Below are 19,129 nucleotides of genomic sequence, written 5' to 3'. Positions count from 1 at the left end.
AACTGTCATGTCAACGATGTTCTCAGTGCATTTTTTCTGAGGAAGTTTATCCTTACTGTAAAAACAGGGATGATTACCTTTTTCTCCTCTAATTATTTAAGATGGAGATAGACATGGGACGTGTTTCATCTCACAATCAAACTTGGACATCCCCACAGTACTGCAAGTCAAAACAGCATTTCGGAATAGCTAATTAGAAAAATGTCTTTACTATTTATCTCTTAATTTTCATGTGTCTGCAGGTTGGCTTTCAGGACCTTGGTTAGGAAATACAGTTGCGATTTGTGCTACACACCAATGATAGTGGCAGCGGATTTTGTGAGATCTGAAAAAGCTAGAGACAGCGAATTCACAACAAACAAAGGTATTTATTTTTTAAGAAACCATTCCCTTGTTGAAATGTTTTATGTGGTGGTAAACCCAATTGGCCAGGTGAATGAAGTCTGTAACACAACTTGACATCTGTTAACAATTTTGGTATACCGTATCTGATTGATTGCAAAACCATAGAAATATTCAAGATGATCACATCCAGTGATAGTGTGTCAAAGAAGTAGTGGAAAACCTTGTCCCTACCTGAAATCAGGGCCTCCAGACTGATTAAATGTGTGGTGGGTTGACCACACATAGCTGGCCACCAGCTATGCACTCACACTGCTGCTCACTCATTCCTCCTCCATGCCCCCAGCTGCACAGGGAGAGAATAGGAAGAGCAAAAGCAATAACAACTCGTGGGTCAAGATAAAGACAACATAATAAGTGAAGGAAAGAAAGAAAAAAGCACATGATGCAAAGGCAATCACTTCCCACCTCACACCAACAGACCAATGTCTAGCCAGTTGCTGAGCAACAGCCACCGTGGACACAATTGCCACGTCCCGACTCACTTTCTTCTTCTCCTACCACTCCAGTTTTATTGCTAAGCTTGATGTTATATGGTATGGAATATTCCTTGGGCCAGTTTGTGTCAGCTGTCCCAGCTGTGTCCACTCCTAATTTCTTGCCCCACCCCACTCTATTTCTGGGGGCAGGAGGAGGCAGAGTGAGAAAAATAGGAAGTTTTGACGCTGCGTGAGTACTGTGCAGCAGTAGCCAAAACACTGCTGCATTATCAACAAATGCACAAAATCCAAAACAGAGCACCATACAGGCTGCTATAAATAAACTTAAAATAAATTTTAAAATTAAATCCATCTTAGGTAGACCCAGTACAAGATGGTAGTAAGATTCTTTCCCCAGCAATTGCTGTTTCTTGTGTGTTTCAGAAACGAACAATTAACTCCTTGCCAGGAAATGTTTTCTGGTCTCTAACAAAAATAAGAGTTGCTAAAGGCAAAGAAATGAATAGGCCAAACGTTGACACAATGGAATCAAAGACTGATAAAAGAAGCAGGCTTTAAAATTAGCTGGAGTGGAAAGTGGAAGGGGCTGTTGGTGGACTCCATGAGACATTGAGAGGGTAATAAAAAGGAGCAAGAAGGCAAGAAGAGACCAGGAAGCATGGCTGGGGTTGATGAGGAGAAGCAAGACTTCAGGCATGATACAGAAACATAATCAGAACATATGCAAAAAGGAGTATAAGGAGTTGTACAGAGTCCTGGCTGTAAAGCAAAAGAGAAAAGTGGTATGAAATACGTGGTAGGAGGTGACAATAATGATACAGATCTGCTGGCGTGAAATGAGTAATAAGGAACATACAAGCACAGGCTGCATCTGGAGGAATGAAGAGAGCACTGATAACGTGCTAGTAAGATTGGTGTGTAGGATCTACGAAGTGTGATGATTTAATCTATTCAGATCACTGAATTGGTGGTTTCATAAGTGTATATATAAAAACAGGGGAAGTATATCTCATTATTTTAGCACTGGTTACTATGGTACATTACTCAAATAGAGCAGTTACAGAGAAAAGTCACTGTGTGAGCCGACACAGGCAGGATGCAGGAACAACCGAAAACCACGGATGAAAAGCAAACAAATGTAATCTTGATACCTCCAAAGAAGCACCTGGAGGTGTGCGGGAGATGCAAGCAGAGGACACAGGCACTGTGGAATGAGAGAGAGTCCTTACTAGCGAGAGAGTGAGAGCTCAGACTTGCCGTTCTTGCCTGTATTTCAAGGGTTCAAGCAGGCATAGTTTTTCACTGTGCTTTGATCTTCTTCAACAGCAGGGCAGGAATCTCCAGCATGTTTGATAAGGTGCCCCTGAGTCCATCACAGGCCTCCGTTGTCTAAGTGTGGATGTTTTACTTGTCAAGCACATAAGACTAAACAACAATTAGTGTGATACCTGTGTTTTACAGTACTCCATGTGTGAGTCACTTGGGCGTGTTTACAGTTCTCCTCACCCATCTTCCGTTACTTTCCCACAGTCACATTGGGAAGTACAGGTAGACTCTTATTAGCGGAGTTCAACTTTAAAAAAGCATAAATAATTCTTTGTGTGTAAAAATAAATGAGTACGAACATAACTGACAATATATATGGCTCAAAGCTCCACAAAGCTATTAGTTTGCCCCCTTTGAATTTAGTTATAGTTCTGATCTACACAACGTCCTTGGCACTGAAGTCCCACAGGTCAGACACGTATTGTATTCTGGGGGCTGCAGGGACAGGGAAAGAGGAAATTCTCCTTTATGCTGTAGCTTTGCTGCCTGATTAGAAGGGTTACAAAATGAAGTGCTATAGTGTTGTAAACAATATCTTTTCCCTATTCACCTCTTTCATGCTGGCCTTAATTTTACAGGCCTGTAAAACATTCTGCCTCAGGCAGCTTTGCCAAGATTATAAAATTTACGTTATTAACATTTATGCTTTTAACAAGTAGCTCCACAACAGGTTGTGAAATTTTACGGCAGTTTTATATTTAACTTCCTGGCTGTTTGGGGATTTTGTCTTCTAATTAGTGGAGTAGGTTTGGAGCCTACAATTGCAATTTCTGTTTTCCATTTTCTTCAGCATTAATATTTCTTGGTTGTGGATTTCTCAAATAGAGGTAGATGTTTTTTGTGGCTGCTAAAAAACTTAATATGGGTAGATTCAGTATTTTTACTACTTAATGGTCAACAAAAAAAACTAGGAGTGTGGGATTATTCCAAAATATTAGCTGTAGCAATGTAAATCCCTTCAGCTAAGGAGCTGTCTTAAATGGACACCGTTTTGAAAATATGCAAGGGATTTTTTTTGCTTGCTGGATTTTTAGGTAACTTATAGCAGTGTCTCAGCTTGCCCTTCCTGACTTAAGCTCCGCTACTTTAAGAACTACTTATTTTCCCCTAAAATAGAAAAATCTTCAGAAGCACTTGTGGTCTATTCAGTACCAGAAGTGCACTTGCTTTGTGCATTTCTTTGACCATGTCTTTCTATCAGTGCTCAGATATCCCCTTTCCTCTTTACTGCAGCAATTGTTTATATGGTAAGTGATTGCTAAGACTGTTTGAGATATGTTTAGATGCCTTTAGCGTAATGCAGTAGCTGTAAAAGAGGAGAGCATGTTCCAAATGACCATCTGGCTCTCTGCAGGGGCTTAGTAAATCACAAGTAGTTCAGCAGACCCAAGTTGAGGAGCACTGACACTTTGGTTTCCCACTTGAGGCAAAGCTGCTAAAGCTGCCTCTGGGCATGTGTTCTCATTCCAGTTCTGCATATTGCATTGTGGATAAAACCCAGCCACATTGGCACAGAAGAGGAAAAAGATGGGCTGGGATAAGGAAGGGCAAAGCTTCCTGAAAGGTTCGTTCTGTAAGCAAGTTTCCTCCTTGGCCAGACAGACAGCTGTGTCAGCACAGCAAAGGCGCAGCATGCAGACAAGAAGTGGCAGGCTTGGAGGGGAAGCATGAAGGCTGCTGAAAAAGATAATACTTCATTTCATACATCATCTTTGTGAAAGATAAGCATCTGACCAATTTCAGTCAGAAAAAAATATATGTTGAGCCAGCAATCGTGTAGGGGACATACATTTGCCTGAATTACCACCTTTCTTGGTAGACATACTCATTTAGTAACCACTGGTCAGCTACCTTTATTTGTGATCTAGGGCTCACAGAATCGCAAAACAGTTGGAGTTTGGAAGGACCTCTGTAGGTCATGTTATCCAGCCCCCCTGCTCAGGCAGGGTCACCTAGAGCCAGTTGCCCAGAACCATGCCAGACAGCTTTTCAATATATGAAAAACATTCAAAACTTAGAATTTCTTTTTTTGGGGTTGGTTGTTTGTTGTGGTTTTTTTAATCTCTAAATATCTCTTCATTGGGGTAGGTGATCATCCGTTGATTGTTCAGTTTGCTGCTAAAGAAGCACAGATTTTGTGCGATGCTGCCCATATCGTCTGTCCTTTTGCAGATGGAATAGACCTAAACTGTGGCTGTCCTCAGAGGTAAAGTTTTGAAAAAGCTGAGTTAATATGATGAAATAATTTGAGAATAAAGAATGTTGGTCTTCATTTTCATAGTAATTTGTGTCTTAACTTAAAAATAGACTTTGAGAGAGAAACATCTTTTTAACCTGTCAGAAATGTCTGTGTGGCAAGACACTGTTCTGAATGTTCTGAGATGCCTGTCACAGTGGTGAGACTGGGAAAACCAGGTGTATTTGCCAACTTGCCTTTTTTCATTTCTGAGATACTGAGTGTCGGTTCACAAGTGAAGTGTCCATCCCTTCTCAACAGCTGTTAAATATGCATTACCAAAAAGAGCTTGCTGCAAATAATTTGGAGAGTGTTTTGAGAAATGATGTGGCAATTCCCAAAATAATGAGGCAAGTCCCTCATTGTCTTAGACTTCTGCAAGTGAACAATAGTCTCTGAAATACAATTATACAGATTGTATTATTCAGGAAGTGCTGAAAATAATTTCTTCCATCTTTTATTAGGTTTATAAGTACAGTGAATTAGTGATCTACTTCTCACTTAAATTGGTAAAGATTTTGTCTTGACAGTGAAACAGAGTAGTAATGCACAAATGAAGATTCTTGCCAACTGGTTCAATTGAGAACCATTTATTACATGCTTGTCAGGCAGTCTTTTTCTAAGTGAAGACCTCAAAAATAAATGTAGGAAAGCAAAATATAATTTTACAGTGCAAATACTTAATTTGTCTATTCTAATTAGGTTGTCTTGACTTAAAATTGTAGTATTTGAGAAAACTCGTTTCTGGAGAGACCTGAGACTTCGGAAAGGATGTGTATTTTTTTTCCTAAGCTAACTACAGTTTAAATATGCCAAACTATAAGTTCCTTTTAGGCCAAAAATATATGCTTCATTTGAATCCTTTGTTTCTTGTGCCTGCTGGTTTCAAAATAACCAAACTTCATGCACTTAATCTGCCTTTATAAGAAAAATTGTTCAAGAAAAAAAACTGCTGTGGTTAAGTGGAAGCAAAGGTTATTTCCTGCCAATCAAAACAAAGTGTTTTGCAGTTGAGGAAAAACAGAATATTACTGAAATCCTATCCTCACTTGCACTTCAAAAATCTTCAAAAGCCATTTTCTGTTTAGAAAAAATCCATGATCCCATGGAAGGGGAAATATCAAACTGTTTGTTTTATGTATGATCAAAACCATTGTTGATTAGATGTTAATTTATCTTCCTTGTGAGTCCATTTTGTGGACAGAAAATTGAAGACATTAGTAACTTGTTCTAACAGCACAACGGAGACTGAACTAGGACCTAAAAGCTTGTGTCAAACTGCAAATGAGTCATTGATCTACAGCCAGTACTATCTCTGTTTATTCAACCACACATTCTGAAGGTCCTAAGGAAGGAAACTGATGTATTTGACTGAAATTGATCTGCAGTTTTTCAAATGTAGAATACAAATGTTCTTTTTCTTTTAAAGATGGGCAATGGCAGAAGGTTATGGTGCTTGCTTAATAAATAAACCAGAGCTCGTTCGAGATATGGTGAGACATGTACGGAATCAGATCGACAACCCTAGATTTTCAGTATCTATTAAAATAAGGTAGGTCTAACTTAAGTGCTATTTGTGGTGCATGGAAGAATCCTTTTAATTTTTTTAAAGAAACATGTTAGTGTAATAGTTACACTATACTTTAATATATGTAATTCTGCTAATGTAATATTACACATTATAATTTCCTTACATGTGAAGACTGCTGAGATTTTTTGACCCCCGATGGTGAAAGAATATCTGGTGCAAGTAATCCCAAATTTAGATAGTAGAACCAGCACAGCCTTTGACTACTTACCCAGATAACATACTGAATACTGGAGTTTTCCTGCAATCCAAATGACTTGAAAGTACAAGTTAAGAGGTCTAGGGTTCCATAAAAGAAAAGCAATTCATAGTCTGTGTCATCACAAGGTTTACTTTGTGAGCTGTTGGAGGCCAGAGACACAGTTGCTGTGAAGGGTTAACAAAACTGGGAACAGGTCCCCACAGCCGCTGTAAGGAACATATCCCGCTTCCCTTCATCACTTCCTGAACTTCTGTAAACTGTTGCTTTGCACCACTTCATCCGCTATTTATCCACACATCCCATGTGGCTTTTGCATATTTGTCAGTTAAGTTTCAACTCATTTTGCAATCCTCTGGGAAATGAGAACTAGTGTAAATCTGTTTGTTTGTTTTTAAAAAATATGCAAAGTAATGATAATTATCGTAGAATCTTTGGGGCACTCTTGGTCAATCTCTCTAAAATTTACCATGTATATTTCAGAGATGTGATACTATCGAGAAATGCTAAATTAAATAGTGGTTTCGATACATTAAACTCATAGGTCTTTATTAAAAAAAGAAAACTCTCTATCTTCCAACAGTAATATTTTCGTTATTTATACTGCTATACAAATCTTTGGTAACTCCTCTTTAGGGAGAGGGGCTTTTTATACAGTCCAGGTAACTTACTGGCTAAGGTTTTCATTCCTTGGATTTTTAGGATCCATGAGGACTTAAAAAGAACAGTTGACCTGTGTCAAAAAGCTGAAGCAACTGGAGTTTCGTGGATTACAGTACACGGGAGAAGTGTAGAAGAAAGACATCAGCCTGTACATTATGATGCAATTAAAATAATTAAACAAAGCATGTCTATACCTATTGTGGCTAATGGAGACATTAAAACTTTAAAAGATGCTGAAAACGTTCATCACTTGACAGGAGCAGATGGTAAGATTAAACATCTATTTTCTAAGTAAATTTACAAATCAGATTTCAAAGCATTTATTTTGGCTGTAAGTAGGACATGATTTGAGTGCCTTTTACTCTTTGAGGAGACAAATGAAAGAGGACTTTTAGATGCCGTATAAACTCATAAACAGAATCACTTGTAATAATCAGAGCACTAGAGCTCTGTTATTCAAAGCCACAAATAGCAACTTCCGAGGCAAATTACAAAAGCTCTTTGCTTAATTATGCTATCTCATCACTCAGTAGTGGAGTTCAGGAGAACCTTCAGACATTCATTCCATCTCTTTTATGGAGCTGATCATCTTTTAAAGAACTGTAAACTTCCACTTGGAAATCTCTACTTCTGCATGTGGGAGTAGATTTCTTACAGTAAAAATATGGCAGAAAAAGGAAAAGTAAAGATGGTTAGTTTCAAGGACATAGTGAGGCATTGCACTCTCAGATCTGTATGTATTTACCTTGTCTTACACTTCAGTGGTAAAATTTTGGGGTAAAGGATTGCCCTGCAGTTATTTAGTCACAATGGATTCCTGCAGCCGCCTATGGTTTCAAGACAATATAGAAATTAAGTATATGTTTTGAAGAGGTGATCTGTACCTAGACACTTTGGATCTTACAGCTAGAGAATAACAGGACAGAGAACAGTAGCTAGGTTTCTTTTGACACTATTGGTATTTAATAGCAACAGCAAAAACTGTTTGAACCAAACTGCCATGCTGCTACAGTACCTTCCCCCCAGATACAAAGCAGGAAGGAAATACGTAACAGAAAAGAATGTTCTCATAGCCCAGCTGACCTTCTTGAGTAACAAAAATATAAAGCATCTTTTTTTTTTCCTGTCATGCACAATAGCGAAAGAAATGTTTCATTTTTAATCATTCTGTTCATTAAGAAGAGATTAAGTGTGATAGATTATATGTTGACAGTGCAGTAAAACAGAATCCCTTACTTGCAGAAAAATTACAATAGAACTTGTATGGGTTTATCTGACAATTTGGGATTAGAGTCGCAAATACACTGCAGATCAAGAACCCTGATATTTATATAATTGAGACATTGAGCTCTTACTGGAAGGATTCTACATCAATGAATCAGTTGAGTTGCACTAAAAATAACTAAATTTATTATATTACTACCTTTGTGTCTGTCCATCGTAATTTTATGTTAAAAAGGCAGGCTTGTATGTGTGTAGCAAATTAAAAAACAAAATGCTATTGAATTGCAGTTTCAAAAGTAGGGAAGAAAGGCTTCTGTGTCCTGTGTTTCATTTCAAAATTTCTGGAAGGACACATCATCAAGTGGAATATGTTGACAGGTGTTCTAGGTAGCCTGAGGTTTGGATTGTTAAATGGATTTCTCTGGTATAGCTATAACACTCATCCGTGTTGTTTTCCCATTTCTTGTCTGTACATTTTGGGTGGTTGTCCTAAGGGGTACTGTACAAAATCTATAGGAAGATTTAATGTAAAATTTAAACTGTAATGTAACTTCCTGCTTTAATTTCCAATTTGAAGGTATAATGGTGGCTAGAGGACTCTTAGCAAATCCAGCTATGTTTGCAGGATACGAAGAGACACCTTTGAAGTGCATCCAGGACTGGGTTGACATTGCTCTTGAGCATGGAACTCCTTTTACTTGTTTTCACCACCACTTAATGTACATGATGGAACGCATAACTTCAAAACAAGAAAAAAAAGTTTTTAATGTTTTATCAAGTACCTCAGCAGTACTAGATTATCTGAATAATCATTATGGTGTGTGATAACCAAAAGTATTTTAGTCCTACGTAAACCTCTACTTTGCAATTGCCGATACATTGTTCAAGTTTTAACTGGGTTCTAGGTTTAACTACCCATTAGTCACATTCATATATTGCATAACATTATGATCAGGGTGATACTTTATATTTTTAGGAATTTTATGTCAGCATTTTTCACTCCAGAAAATATTCCAGATTCCACAAATGTGGAATTCTGTTTACAATGCACTGCTACACAGAGGATTGATTATTGTAAGACTCCAGTAATTAGTTTTTTTCACCAGACAATTGCTTACAGCAATATGATTGCAAAACTAAGGCCTGCCTTATGTGAAACCTCCTAAAATCAGGACTACTCGTAAATAATACCAAGAATTTCAGACCAAAAGAATACAAAGGGAGCAATTACAGAAGCTTTTGCTTTAACTGACATAAGCTGTACTTTTAAACATGAGCAGATTTTTCGAACTTAAAGATTGTGAGGCCTTGAAGCCCAGCATAATACCCTCTTTTAAATTAGATGTTTCTTTTGCAAGCTAAAACTTTCTAAGCTTACTTACAACTCAGAAAAATTCCACACTTCATATCGTGAAAGAAACCTGGAATAGTCAAACAATGACAGAAAGAAGGAAAGAGTAAAATGAAGAGATAGTTTAAACTAAGTACAAGCAGCTGAATCTAAAATGCAAGACTTGAAAGTTCAATCTAACTGAATTCAGTTTTGTTTATCTACTGTATAATAATTATATAAAAGATTAAATCCCTGTCATCTACCAAAACAGAACTTTATAGGTCAAAGAAAAGCTCACAGATTCTCTCCATGGGGCTCTTGCAGTGCTTTCTGCCTGCTGGCATGTTGCTTATCAAAGCATGACAGCCACTTGGCTTTGAATCTTTGTATAGGAGGGAAATAGTGAAAATTAGAACAAGATAATAACATTACTCACCAGCTGCATTTGTTCTGCAAGGAAAATTTCACAGATCTGTGCAGTACAATTATTTGTAATCAAATAATTTGTTTTCTTTATATGTTTACACAGAAATTCTTACCAGAAATTGCTTAGTTTTTGACTCTGCTACTTCTGTGAATATACAAGTGAATAGTTATACATTTTCTAAATAAATTACTTGGTTTTGTATACAATTGTAATCTTTTTATTACACTATAGACTGTGACAGCTTGGGGGAGGGGAGGTTACTTTTGATGCTTCTCCCCAAATGTTTTAATCATTTAGATATCTAAATTCTCACAGTTCTTTTAATGCAATGGCATAAAAATCTTGATCATTTTTCATAGTGAGTATGTTCCGATTTAGGCATACAAACAAAAGTTTGAAAGACATGTCCATCAAGGCTAGTTCATTATTGAAGAATGTGAAGTTACCTAACTCTTCGGATAGTCACCTTCCTGATGTGTTAACAAGTGGAAAACTACAGAATTTTTGGTGCAACAGGTTCTCCATTCCTTCAGACAGCTATTTTTTCACTCTTCCAGATTGTAATGTTTTCTTGACATCGGATGAGTGCAATTATGTACAGCATTCCAGGTAAAACCCTAGCAATGTCTTCTGCAGTTAATGCTTCTCTTTCTAATGCCTCACTTTTCCTCAACTAATATTCATCCTGTAATTTATGAGCTCCCAGTTTTACAGGAGAAGTTCCTATTTTCCAACTGCATGACATTGTATTTTGTACTGCTGAATTTCTGGTCTCAAGTTCATCCAACTATAGTGCAATACTCAGTTCTCCTCAGTTCTGAAAATGCCTCCAGCCTTCTGCATCAAAATTGAAAAGTAAAACTACAACTGCATTGTAGAAGAAAAGCATTCTTGAAAGAATTAACCAAGACCTCTGTTAGCATTTTCTTAAGATTTTTATGATTTGGCAAGCAACTATTATTTGTTGTGAACCGTCCCATTAGCCACAAGGAGCAGAGAATAAAAAGTTACTTATTATAATCAAGTAACACAAATGCAAGGCTTGCTGCTTCTTCCCCTCCCCAATAGTGGGGAAATTGAATTTTAGAGGACTTGAAATACCTTGACCTATTTAGGAACTGAATACTTCATTATTTTGAAGGCAGCAGTTGTTGTGCCTGTGTGAGATCAATCACAGAGATTTCTGCCTGAAGTATAAGACCTAGGTTGCTGTTAATATTGCAAGTAGTTAAGGAGTGCTTGGTGTGGCCAATTATGCATCATGAAAGTTTATCATCCTTTTTTGAGGGTGAAATGAATTGTACGCCTTCTTGCCTTGTGAATTCTGTATGCATCTGAACACACTTCACTGCGTTGACATAGAATAAACTGCAGAATTGGAGTCTTAAAGCCATACTCTGAACAGCCAGACTGTTCAAATATACATAAATTGCTAAAAGTGAGAGTTAGTTATTTAACTTAGTGTTTTAGATTATGGTCATGTTTCTCATTATAAGCCATTTGAATATGGGAAGACTCTCATCTCCAGTTTAAAGCCACCAGATACATTCCTTTCCTGTGTGTGTTACTTGTAACATCCCCAGGTACTCTGTCTTTCTATTTTCAAATTTTCAAATTTTTAAAAGTTATTCTGCAAGTAATATAAGATACAAAGCTTTGTTTCCTATTTTATGTTCTTTGCCTCCTGTAACAGCGACACATTCTCAACTGTACTTTTTTGCATGCAGCCTGTACAATCCCATTTTCTCTGTTCTCTACTGCTAAGTTGTTTCTTAGGTCTCTTCTCTGTCTTGGGTTGATGGTTGGGCAAATGCAGTGTGTGATGATGAGACAGACGTCATACAAGCCACATTAGAATGGAACAAGTTTGAACTTTCACTTTGCGTTTCAGTGAATTAGTCAGATTTCTGTCCTCTGACCACCTTTAATACAAAGGCATTTCATATTTCTACTTCTGAATGCTTTGTCACCTTACTGGTGGGAGAGGAAGGTATTTCTTTTAAGTGTAATGTTTTAAGGTTTGTGAGGTTTTTTCCTAAAGGAGACAGCCATTAGACATATTGTTTGGTGTCATATTTATCACACTGTGGTTCACTTTTCGATAGGCAGCCTTACATCAACAAGCCAGACTTCTACAACTTCAGTTAGAATACCGTCCAGGAGCGGCAGAGTGCAGCCAGCACCAGAAGGGAGGTCTCACAAGATGTTTGCAGGAGGCTTCACTCTGTCCCTCAGATCGCGTTCCAGGTTGGTGGGGAACACGCAGCAGCTGCAGTGGAAGTGCACAGCAGTCGCTGCAGAGTGAGTCTGACATCTTACAAAGCCCCCGAAGTGAAAAAGCAGACTCTGGCAGCAGGGATGTGCAAATACCGTCCTATCAGTATGAGGCCAGGCTACTGGGAGCACAGCCTGCAGTGCTGTAAGAGGTGAGTAAGCAACTCGGAAATGGAAACTGCTCTGGAATTAAAGGAAAGAAAGTCTTTAATAACACTTCAACATCTTCAATAAGGTATCATGGCTGTAGGCCAATAGCTAAAATGTATTAATCAGGACATACTAAGAGGTTATGTTTTGTCTATGCTTCTGATTAAGTATGTTTGTGAAAACATGTTAGAAATACTTCTTAAAACCCAGGCCCTTTCCACTGTGTAGACTGGATTGAAATGGCTGGTTGTATCACTCTCCAATATTTGTTATGCATAAACAATTATTTGGGATGTAACCTTTCATCCAGACATGGCTTGGCAGCAGTGAGGAAAATGTTGACACACTGGCTCCATCCCCAGGCCACAGACCTGGGAAATTTTAACTGTAAACAATTTCAGATTGTGAGCAGCTGCAAACAACTCCGCTCAAAACCGCTTATGCAAGAACTTCCTACCCTATTTCAGTTCCAGTGGATTAGAGTCACAAAGAACTACTATTCGCAGCATTTGATCTGCCTCATTTGGATGGAAATTATTTGGGACTGAATTTCCAAAAGCAGGTAGCTGTGTCAAGAGGGCTGGTGATGCCCAGCCAGACAAGGTAACCTCTTCCACCAGCAGCACCTCACAGCCTGTTAGGGCTGCAGCAAGTCAATAAGCTGCGGAGGGGGCCCTGGCTTGAGCTAACTGATGAAAAGGGTGTGGAAAACTCACGGATACGACATGTGAAATTGCTGGATGTGACATCTAACAGCGTGAGAAGCTGGCAAAAGCTGCAGATAGAGCTGCAAGGGATGGCTGGATTTCACCACCTGTTAAGGGAGAATTATGTGAAAAACAACTAAACTACAGAGATACTGGAGAGTAGTTTTGAAGGTCCATTTGAAACTAGAAACTTAGAGGGCCAAAAGTGGCCGATAACTGTATCAGTACCTCAGCAACACCACGTAAGGCCAAGACTGACCAAGTAATGGCATCACAAATACTGGATGTGGGTATGGATACAGAAAACTAGGAACAACAGGGAAAAGTGATTAGGGGAGGATTTTACAAGGGCAGAGAAGGGGAGTTACATGGGTGGCAAAAGAGATGGTAAAAAAAATGGGAAGATGGGTACCAAGGTGTGGAAATAACGTGCTGGGAGCCTCGCTGTGCTGGTAAAAAGGACAACAGGATAGAACAGGATTTTCTGTAGGAATGTTGTGTTATTCATGAGGTCCAAACAGACCTGTTTGACAGTGTTTGAGACTGTTTGGTTATTTGTGGTGTCTTTGTGAATACTGGGCCTGTTTTCCTTGAGAAAACTGATTTACGGGATCTTAATACATTAAGGTAGTGTAATACACTGGGGGGGCACAAGACACACAGATTTTAATTGAACTTCAGAAACTCACTAGTGCGCTAGAGAGCAGAGTTGAAGTCCCCGATTGAATAAGCTGGAGTCATGGAGCAGCAGAACAACCACAGCAAGATCCTGCAGCATTCCCTAACTGTGAAAAAGACACTAATTTTAACCTTTCTGAACGTGTAGATCCTGTGTAGGTTTTCCGATAGAGGTGTGGTTTCTCGGTAAACTCAAGTCTTACCGCAAACTGGCCTTTCCAGCCGCCCCACACAAACCCCTCAGGCCTGGCTATTTCACGGTCCCCTCGGCCACTGCCCAGGAAGCCGGGGCGGCTGCCAAGGCTGGCCCTTGGAGAAGGGGTAGGACGGCGGGGAGCCTCCAGCCCCACCGGGGTGGGGCCTCAGGGGACCCGACCCTCCCCTCGGGCCCGCCCGCACCTTTCCCCGGCTGGGACGGCGGCCGCTTCCGCACCGACCCCGGGCCGTGGTTCCCCGCCCTGCCCCCGCCGTCGTCGAGTCACTCGGCGCCGCTCCCGGCGCCGCTCCTCCCAGCAGGGCGGAGGCCTGCGCGCCCCGTCCGCCCCTCAGCGCCGGCGGGAAGGACCTGCTCGCTCCCTGCCAGCCCCGTCCCGCGAGGCCGCGCTCTCCGCCCATTCGAGAGCGGCTCGCCGCCATCAGGTTCAGCTGGGCGCCGGCGCCGAGGAGGTTGCGAAGGCCGAGGTGCCGCGGAGGGGGACGGGACGGGCCCGGGGCGGCCCAGGACTCCCCGGCTGTGCGGAGGGGAGCGGGGACGGCGGGCAGCGCTTAGGGCCTGGAGCGGGGCGGCGGGAGGGAGCTGCCGGCCTGCGGTAGGCGCGGGGCTGCGGTCTCCGCATAGAGGGCTGCGGCAGCGGTGAGGGTGCCGGTCCTCGCCTCCCTCCCCCGGCGGACGGGCTCTGGTTCGGGAGGGGAAGTCGGTGCAGAGGGATGTCTGCGCCGCGGTGAAGTTACTTAGAAATATTTCCCTTTAAAACCCCGCGGCCCAACGCCAGGCAGCCCGGGCCCCGTGGGGGCTGCCGCACCCGCCTGAGCCGCTCCTTCCTGCGCAGGCCCGCCGGGACGATGACTTTCCAGTGGACGGCAGTTGCTGCCTTTCTGTACGGCGAAATCGCAGTCATTCTGGTGCTCTGCCTGCCGTTCATTTCTCCGCTGAGGTAGGACTTAAGTGTGCTGGGCAACCCGGGCTCGGCCTTCCCGCCCGTTTGGGTTTATTTCACATTTTTGTTCTTAGAAACACCGAGTTCTGCCGCATCTTAAACTAGCGGCGGAACTAAGCTGGAGGAATGCTGTTCGGGACTGGAGCGTCATGAGTTTCAAGAATCGTAAGCCTCTTTTGAAGAGCTTTATGTTTGCTTGGCACACACTGCTGATCCGTCCAGGCAGCAGTCAGGGTTCCCGGGACGAGCCCCGTTGCAGGTGGGATGTCGCCTCCCGGCCTTCTCTCCTTTTCAGGAGTTGTTTGTCAAGTTTGTGAGGAGCAGCTTTACAGCAGTTTGCACTAGGCATTGTGGGTGCCGAACGGATAAGAGACAGCTGATATTCAAAGCTAACCCCGTACAGCATGTGTAAGGGCTGTAAGAAACTTGTCATCGTTTGTTTTCTTTTAAAAAAAAAAGTGGACTTCAATTTGATGTGAAAGTTTCAGGACGACTGTGATAAAGGCCTCTCTAAACTTATATATAGATTAACAAAATAGTACTACTTCTAGAACACAACACAAACATTAAGAAAAATAACTCATTCTTGTAAAGTAAATGCCCTTAGTAAGGGAAAGAAACAAAATGTGGTAATTACTCTTATTATATGCAGAGGCTTATAGCATTATCCTAAGATCGTTTTCTCTAAGTAGCTCTTCAGATTTGGTAATGTTATTTTTATTTCTTTATAGGAAATAAAGATAGCTTCTCTACAGGAGGCTGTCTCAGTGTTGTGTAAAAACTGCTGCATGTTTGATTTCTGCATCTTTAGATATATATAGGATGAAGAATACAGCTTTTACTTTAATACCTTAAGGAACAAAACCTAAAACAAAACTCTGCTGTGTGGACAGTCTGAATTTAACTATTTAAACCTGTGGGAGAGTCTTGAGAATGGTTGGGTCCTTCACGGCCAATATCGATGATTAGTCATGTCTTCTCAACTTCAGAAGTTGAAACGGTTCTAAAATCTAATTTAACGTCTGATTTTTTACAAGCTGGCTTTTGAGGAGTTCAGCATTTCAACATAGACTATTGAGGTTTTGTATTCTCTGTTGTTTTCTAATCAAAAGCGCAATTCTATGTAAGAAGGGAGAAGTATTATGGGAGTTGTAATCAGATTATTAATGGCTTATGTGAGGAAACTAGCTGCAAGAATTTCTGCAAGCTGATGACACATGCATGGTACATTGGGAGTATCGAGATAGATTTCACTTATGACATAAATAGGGCTTGAATCCAGTCTTTGTGGTTGAAAAGCAATTCATAACCTGTAGTGTCACCAAAATTTATCCAAACATTAAACACAGTGCTTTTAATTATATACAAAAGATAGATTTTTTTTTTTCCTTGGTTTGTAGCATTCAGCTATTCCTTTGAACACTGGTTTCTGAAAGAATGAAATAGCTTTATCCTTTATCTGACGTGGTCAATTATCTCGTTAACAAAACTGTCACAGGAATCTTGTGGGTTAAAGATTAGGTCTAGCTGTTGTGACAGTACTGGAGGGCAGCAGTTCTGCCTTGCACATTTTGGTGGCCTGGGAGCTGGTTCTGTCAGAAAGGTGAAGCATGTGTGATTAAAGGCAGATGTGAAACTGCTGTTCTCTAAAGTTCTGATGTACTTCCTTGCCAGTCTCCAGTCAGATTATTTGCCTCTTTTGTGCTTGCACATTTTTTGGATAATGAACTCCTTTTTAAATTTGTTAACAAGCTTTTAAGGTCCTGGGGAATAAGTAAATTGACAATGTAAAAATGCAAATACACAAAAAGACAGATCTCTGCTGCCAAGTGTGGTACGTCTATAGTGGTGGCCATTTTTATAATTTGGAAGGATTATATTTATGTGACTTCTGTCACCAAAAGGAAATGCAGCATTAATAAATGTGAATGTCGATACTTGTTGGGGAAAAATAAGCTTGAAAATATAACATAGGAAGACTTTCCAGTAGAGATCTTATTTTTAGCCTGAATGTTACTTGGCAGTGTAGTTGGTCTAAGAATCACAGTTGGTCTAAGAATCCTCAGATAATCACTTCTTAAGTGGATATTAATATGAAACTTGGAGAAGTGCATGTTTGAAGAGTTAGCAAGTTGGCTTCTTTTGAGTTGTAGCTTGGTTTAATTAAGCTTTTTGGTTGATACAAACGATGGCTGTCTGCTATAAAGAACTCAGATTATACTAAAAGATTTAAATAAGGTTTGTGTACATACAATGCTAAAATATTTAAATCCTTGCTGGTGCAGAACCAGAAGGAACCATTGGAGATGATGGTACAGTCTGATTTAAATTAGGTTGGAAACTACTTTGTTAAAGGGCAAATTTTATCAGTCTTTGGAAAATGTAAATACTTCCAACAAAACTTGGAAATTTTACCTAATATAATCAGATGGTGACTAGCATGCCTGTGTTACATCCCTAATGGCATAACTAGATATTCCTTCATTTTTGCAGTAGCACTGATTCTAACCTGCAGCAAAGGATAAGTGGCTGCTCTTGTGGGTTTCAGTTAATTAGAGCATGTCAGATGTCCTTCTTTTGTACTGCAAGTGTGAATTCTTGCAGAGCCCTCCATGCAGTAATATTGAATAGGCAATTGATTTTTTAAACAAAAAAAAAAAATGGTCTTCACCACCATTTGGCCTCCGAATTTGCTTCCTTAGCTCTTGAAAGAGATTTTAACACTAGACAAAATATAGACATGAGACTTGTCCTTTTGTTGTCATTTGCAAGTTAGAATGTAATAACAATCCTTGTACTTTATAATTACACAGACTCATCAACGTAAAAGCTAAGCCTTCTGAAAAAGGATGGTAGAGACAATCTTAATTCGTGGAGGGTTTTTATTTTACTCAGCAACAAGTAGTATAAGTGGGTAGAAATAAAAAGTGGTGGAATGGGTTATACATGTTAAAGGAGAAGCTGCTGCCCGAGCATTCACACACCATCCAAGGAGTTGCACACACGCCACCCAAGCATCTTTAACTGCTCAGACCAGGGTCCCTTTGCAGCAGACGACTCCGGTGAACCAATGGGTGCCCCTTTCAATTCCTCACATACACACACGCACTTACTCTCGGGTACACTTCCTCTTTCTTCAGGCTCGGCCCTAGGTTTCCTGCAGCAGAGTCTCAGGCATCAGATTTTATAAAAATAAATAATTTAACTGAAAGGTATAGCAGCAGGGTCAGCCCAGGCTGGGTGCCTCCAGCGAGGGACGTCGAACAAAGAAACCCCTGAGCAATTACACCCTTGTGATCTATATGTTCTCTTCATGCGTCTTTTAGTCCAATGGTGATGTTTGGTCTGGGGTCTTCTAACACCTTATTGGATTCTTTGTCTATGTCCAGGCAGGCAGGCCGTTGACTGCTGTTATCTTGTTGATTTGCTGTCTCTGCCGACAGTTGTAGCCTCTTTATCTTCTGGTTTACACTTCTTTTCTGCCTGCGCTCGCTGGCAGAACATGGGAAACTAAGAAGTCCCAGACTTAGGGAGAAACACTACCAAAACATCAGTGTGTTATCCACATTTTCCTCATACTAAAAGATTAAACACAGTAGTGCACCAGCTGCTAGGAAAATTACGAAGAAAATTAATTCTATTGCGGCCTAAAGGCTTCAGCAAGTCTAGTTACACATGCCAAGTAAAGCTAGGCAACCAGTATAAATCACATCATATTATAATCCTAAGTAATTTATTCTAATTAAAACTTACCTATTTAAGATAAACAACTAATATCTCTCAACATACGGTCTTTACCCCATCCCTGAGTTTATTGTAGTCAGGACCGAACACAGATTAATGCTAACCAAAGCAAAAGCTAAAATAAAACACATCTGGAGAGTACCTGCTATCATGCAAGAAGTTTTCAAGTTGAAGTAACTGTCTTTGCCTGTATTGACAAGAAACAAAAAAGAGACAAGCAATTTGGATTATTGGGAAAGTTACGTGTACCTAAATTATATGGCAATTAAAGCAGCTGTTTAGAGACCTTACATAAGTCTCATATCAATAACAAGGCTCTCTTCTATGAGATTATTATGCTTTTCTTGTAGTGTTTAATTATTTCTGAATAACACAATGCTATTTTACAGATGGCAGAAGATTTTTATGATTCCTCTATGGAGCAAAATGGCAGTTTTTTGGAACAAGATGTTCCTTACAATAATAGTTTTACTGATCGTCTTGTTTCTTGGTAAGTGTTAGTTTTTTAACAAAGGGGGGTAAAACATGGTATATGGATTTCATGGCAGTAGATTAATTGAAAGGGTTCAAGACTAATGTAA

At 40.1% G+C, this 19,129-nt stretch overlaps 1 protein-coding gene across 4 annotated transcripts in view; it reads left to right on the top strand.

Annotated features, from left to right (window-relative positions):
• The window catches only part of DUS4L (dihydrouridine synthase 4 like), a 41,127-nt gene that overhangs the window by 1,046 nt on the left and 20,952 nt on the right, over window positions 1-19,129 (top strand). Inside the window, exons 3-8 of one of the 4 annotated variants that reach the window (XM_063323436.1) lie at window positions 243-364; window positions 4,257-4,374; window positions 5,834-5,956; window positions 6,894-7,136; window positions 14,709-14,801; window positions 18,938-19,038. In XM_063323436.1, the coding sequence (XP_063179506.1) occupies window positions 243-364; window positions 4,257-4,374; window positions 5,834-5,956; window positions 6,894-7,136; window positions 14,709-14,801; window positions 18,938-19,038 (800 nt within the window). Of the gene's footprint in view, window positions 1-242; window positions 365-4,256; window positions 4,375-5,833; window positions 5,957-6,893; window positions 7,137-8,655; window positions 10,030-14,708; window positions 14,802-18,937; window positions 19,039-19,129 lie in introns of those variants that run through there. The other 3 variants (XM_063323434.1, XM_063323432.1, XM_063323433.1) reach the window with 3 other exon arrangements.

This window comes from Chroicocephalus ridibundus, chromosome 1 (genome assembly GCF_963924245.1).
Source record: "Chroicocephalus ridibundus chromosome 1, bChrRid1.1, whole genome shotgun sequence".
Classification (NCBI taxonomy): Eukaryota; Metazoa; Chordata; class Aves; order Charadriiformes; family Laridae; genus Chroicocephalus; species Chroicocephalus ridibundus.
The sequence above is the reverse complement of the archived record's forward strand: the minus strand, read 5'-3'. Positions and strand labels throughout refer to the sequence as shown.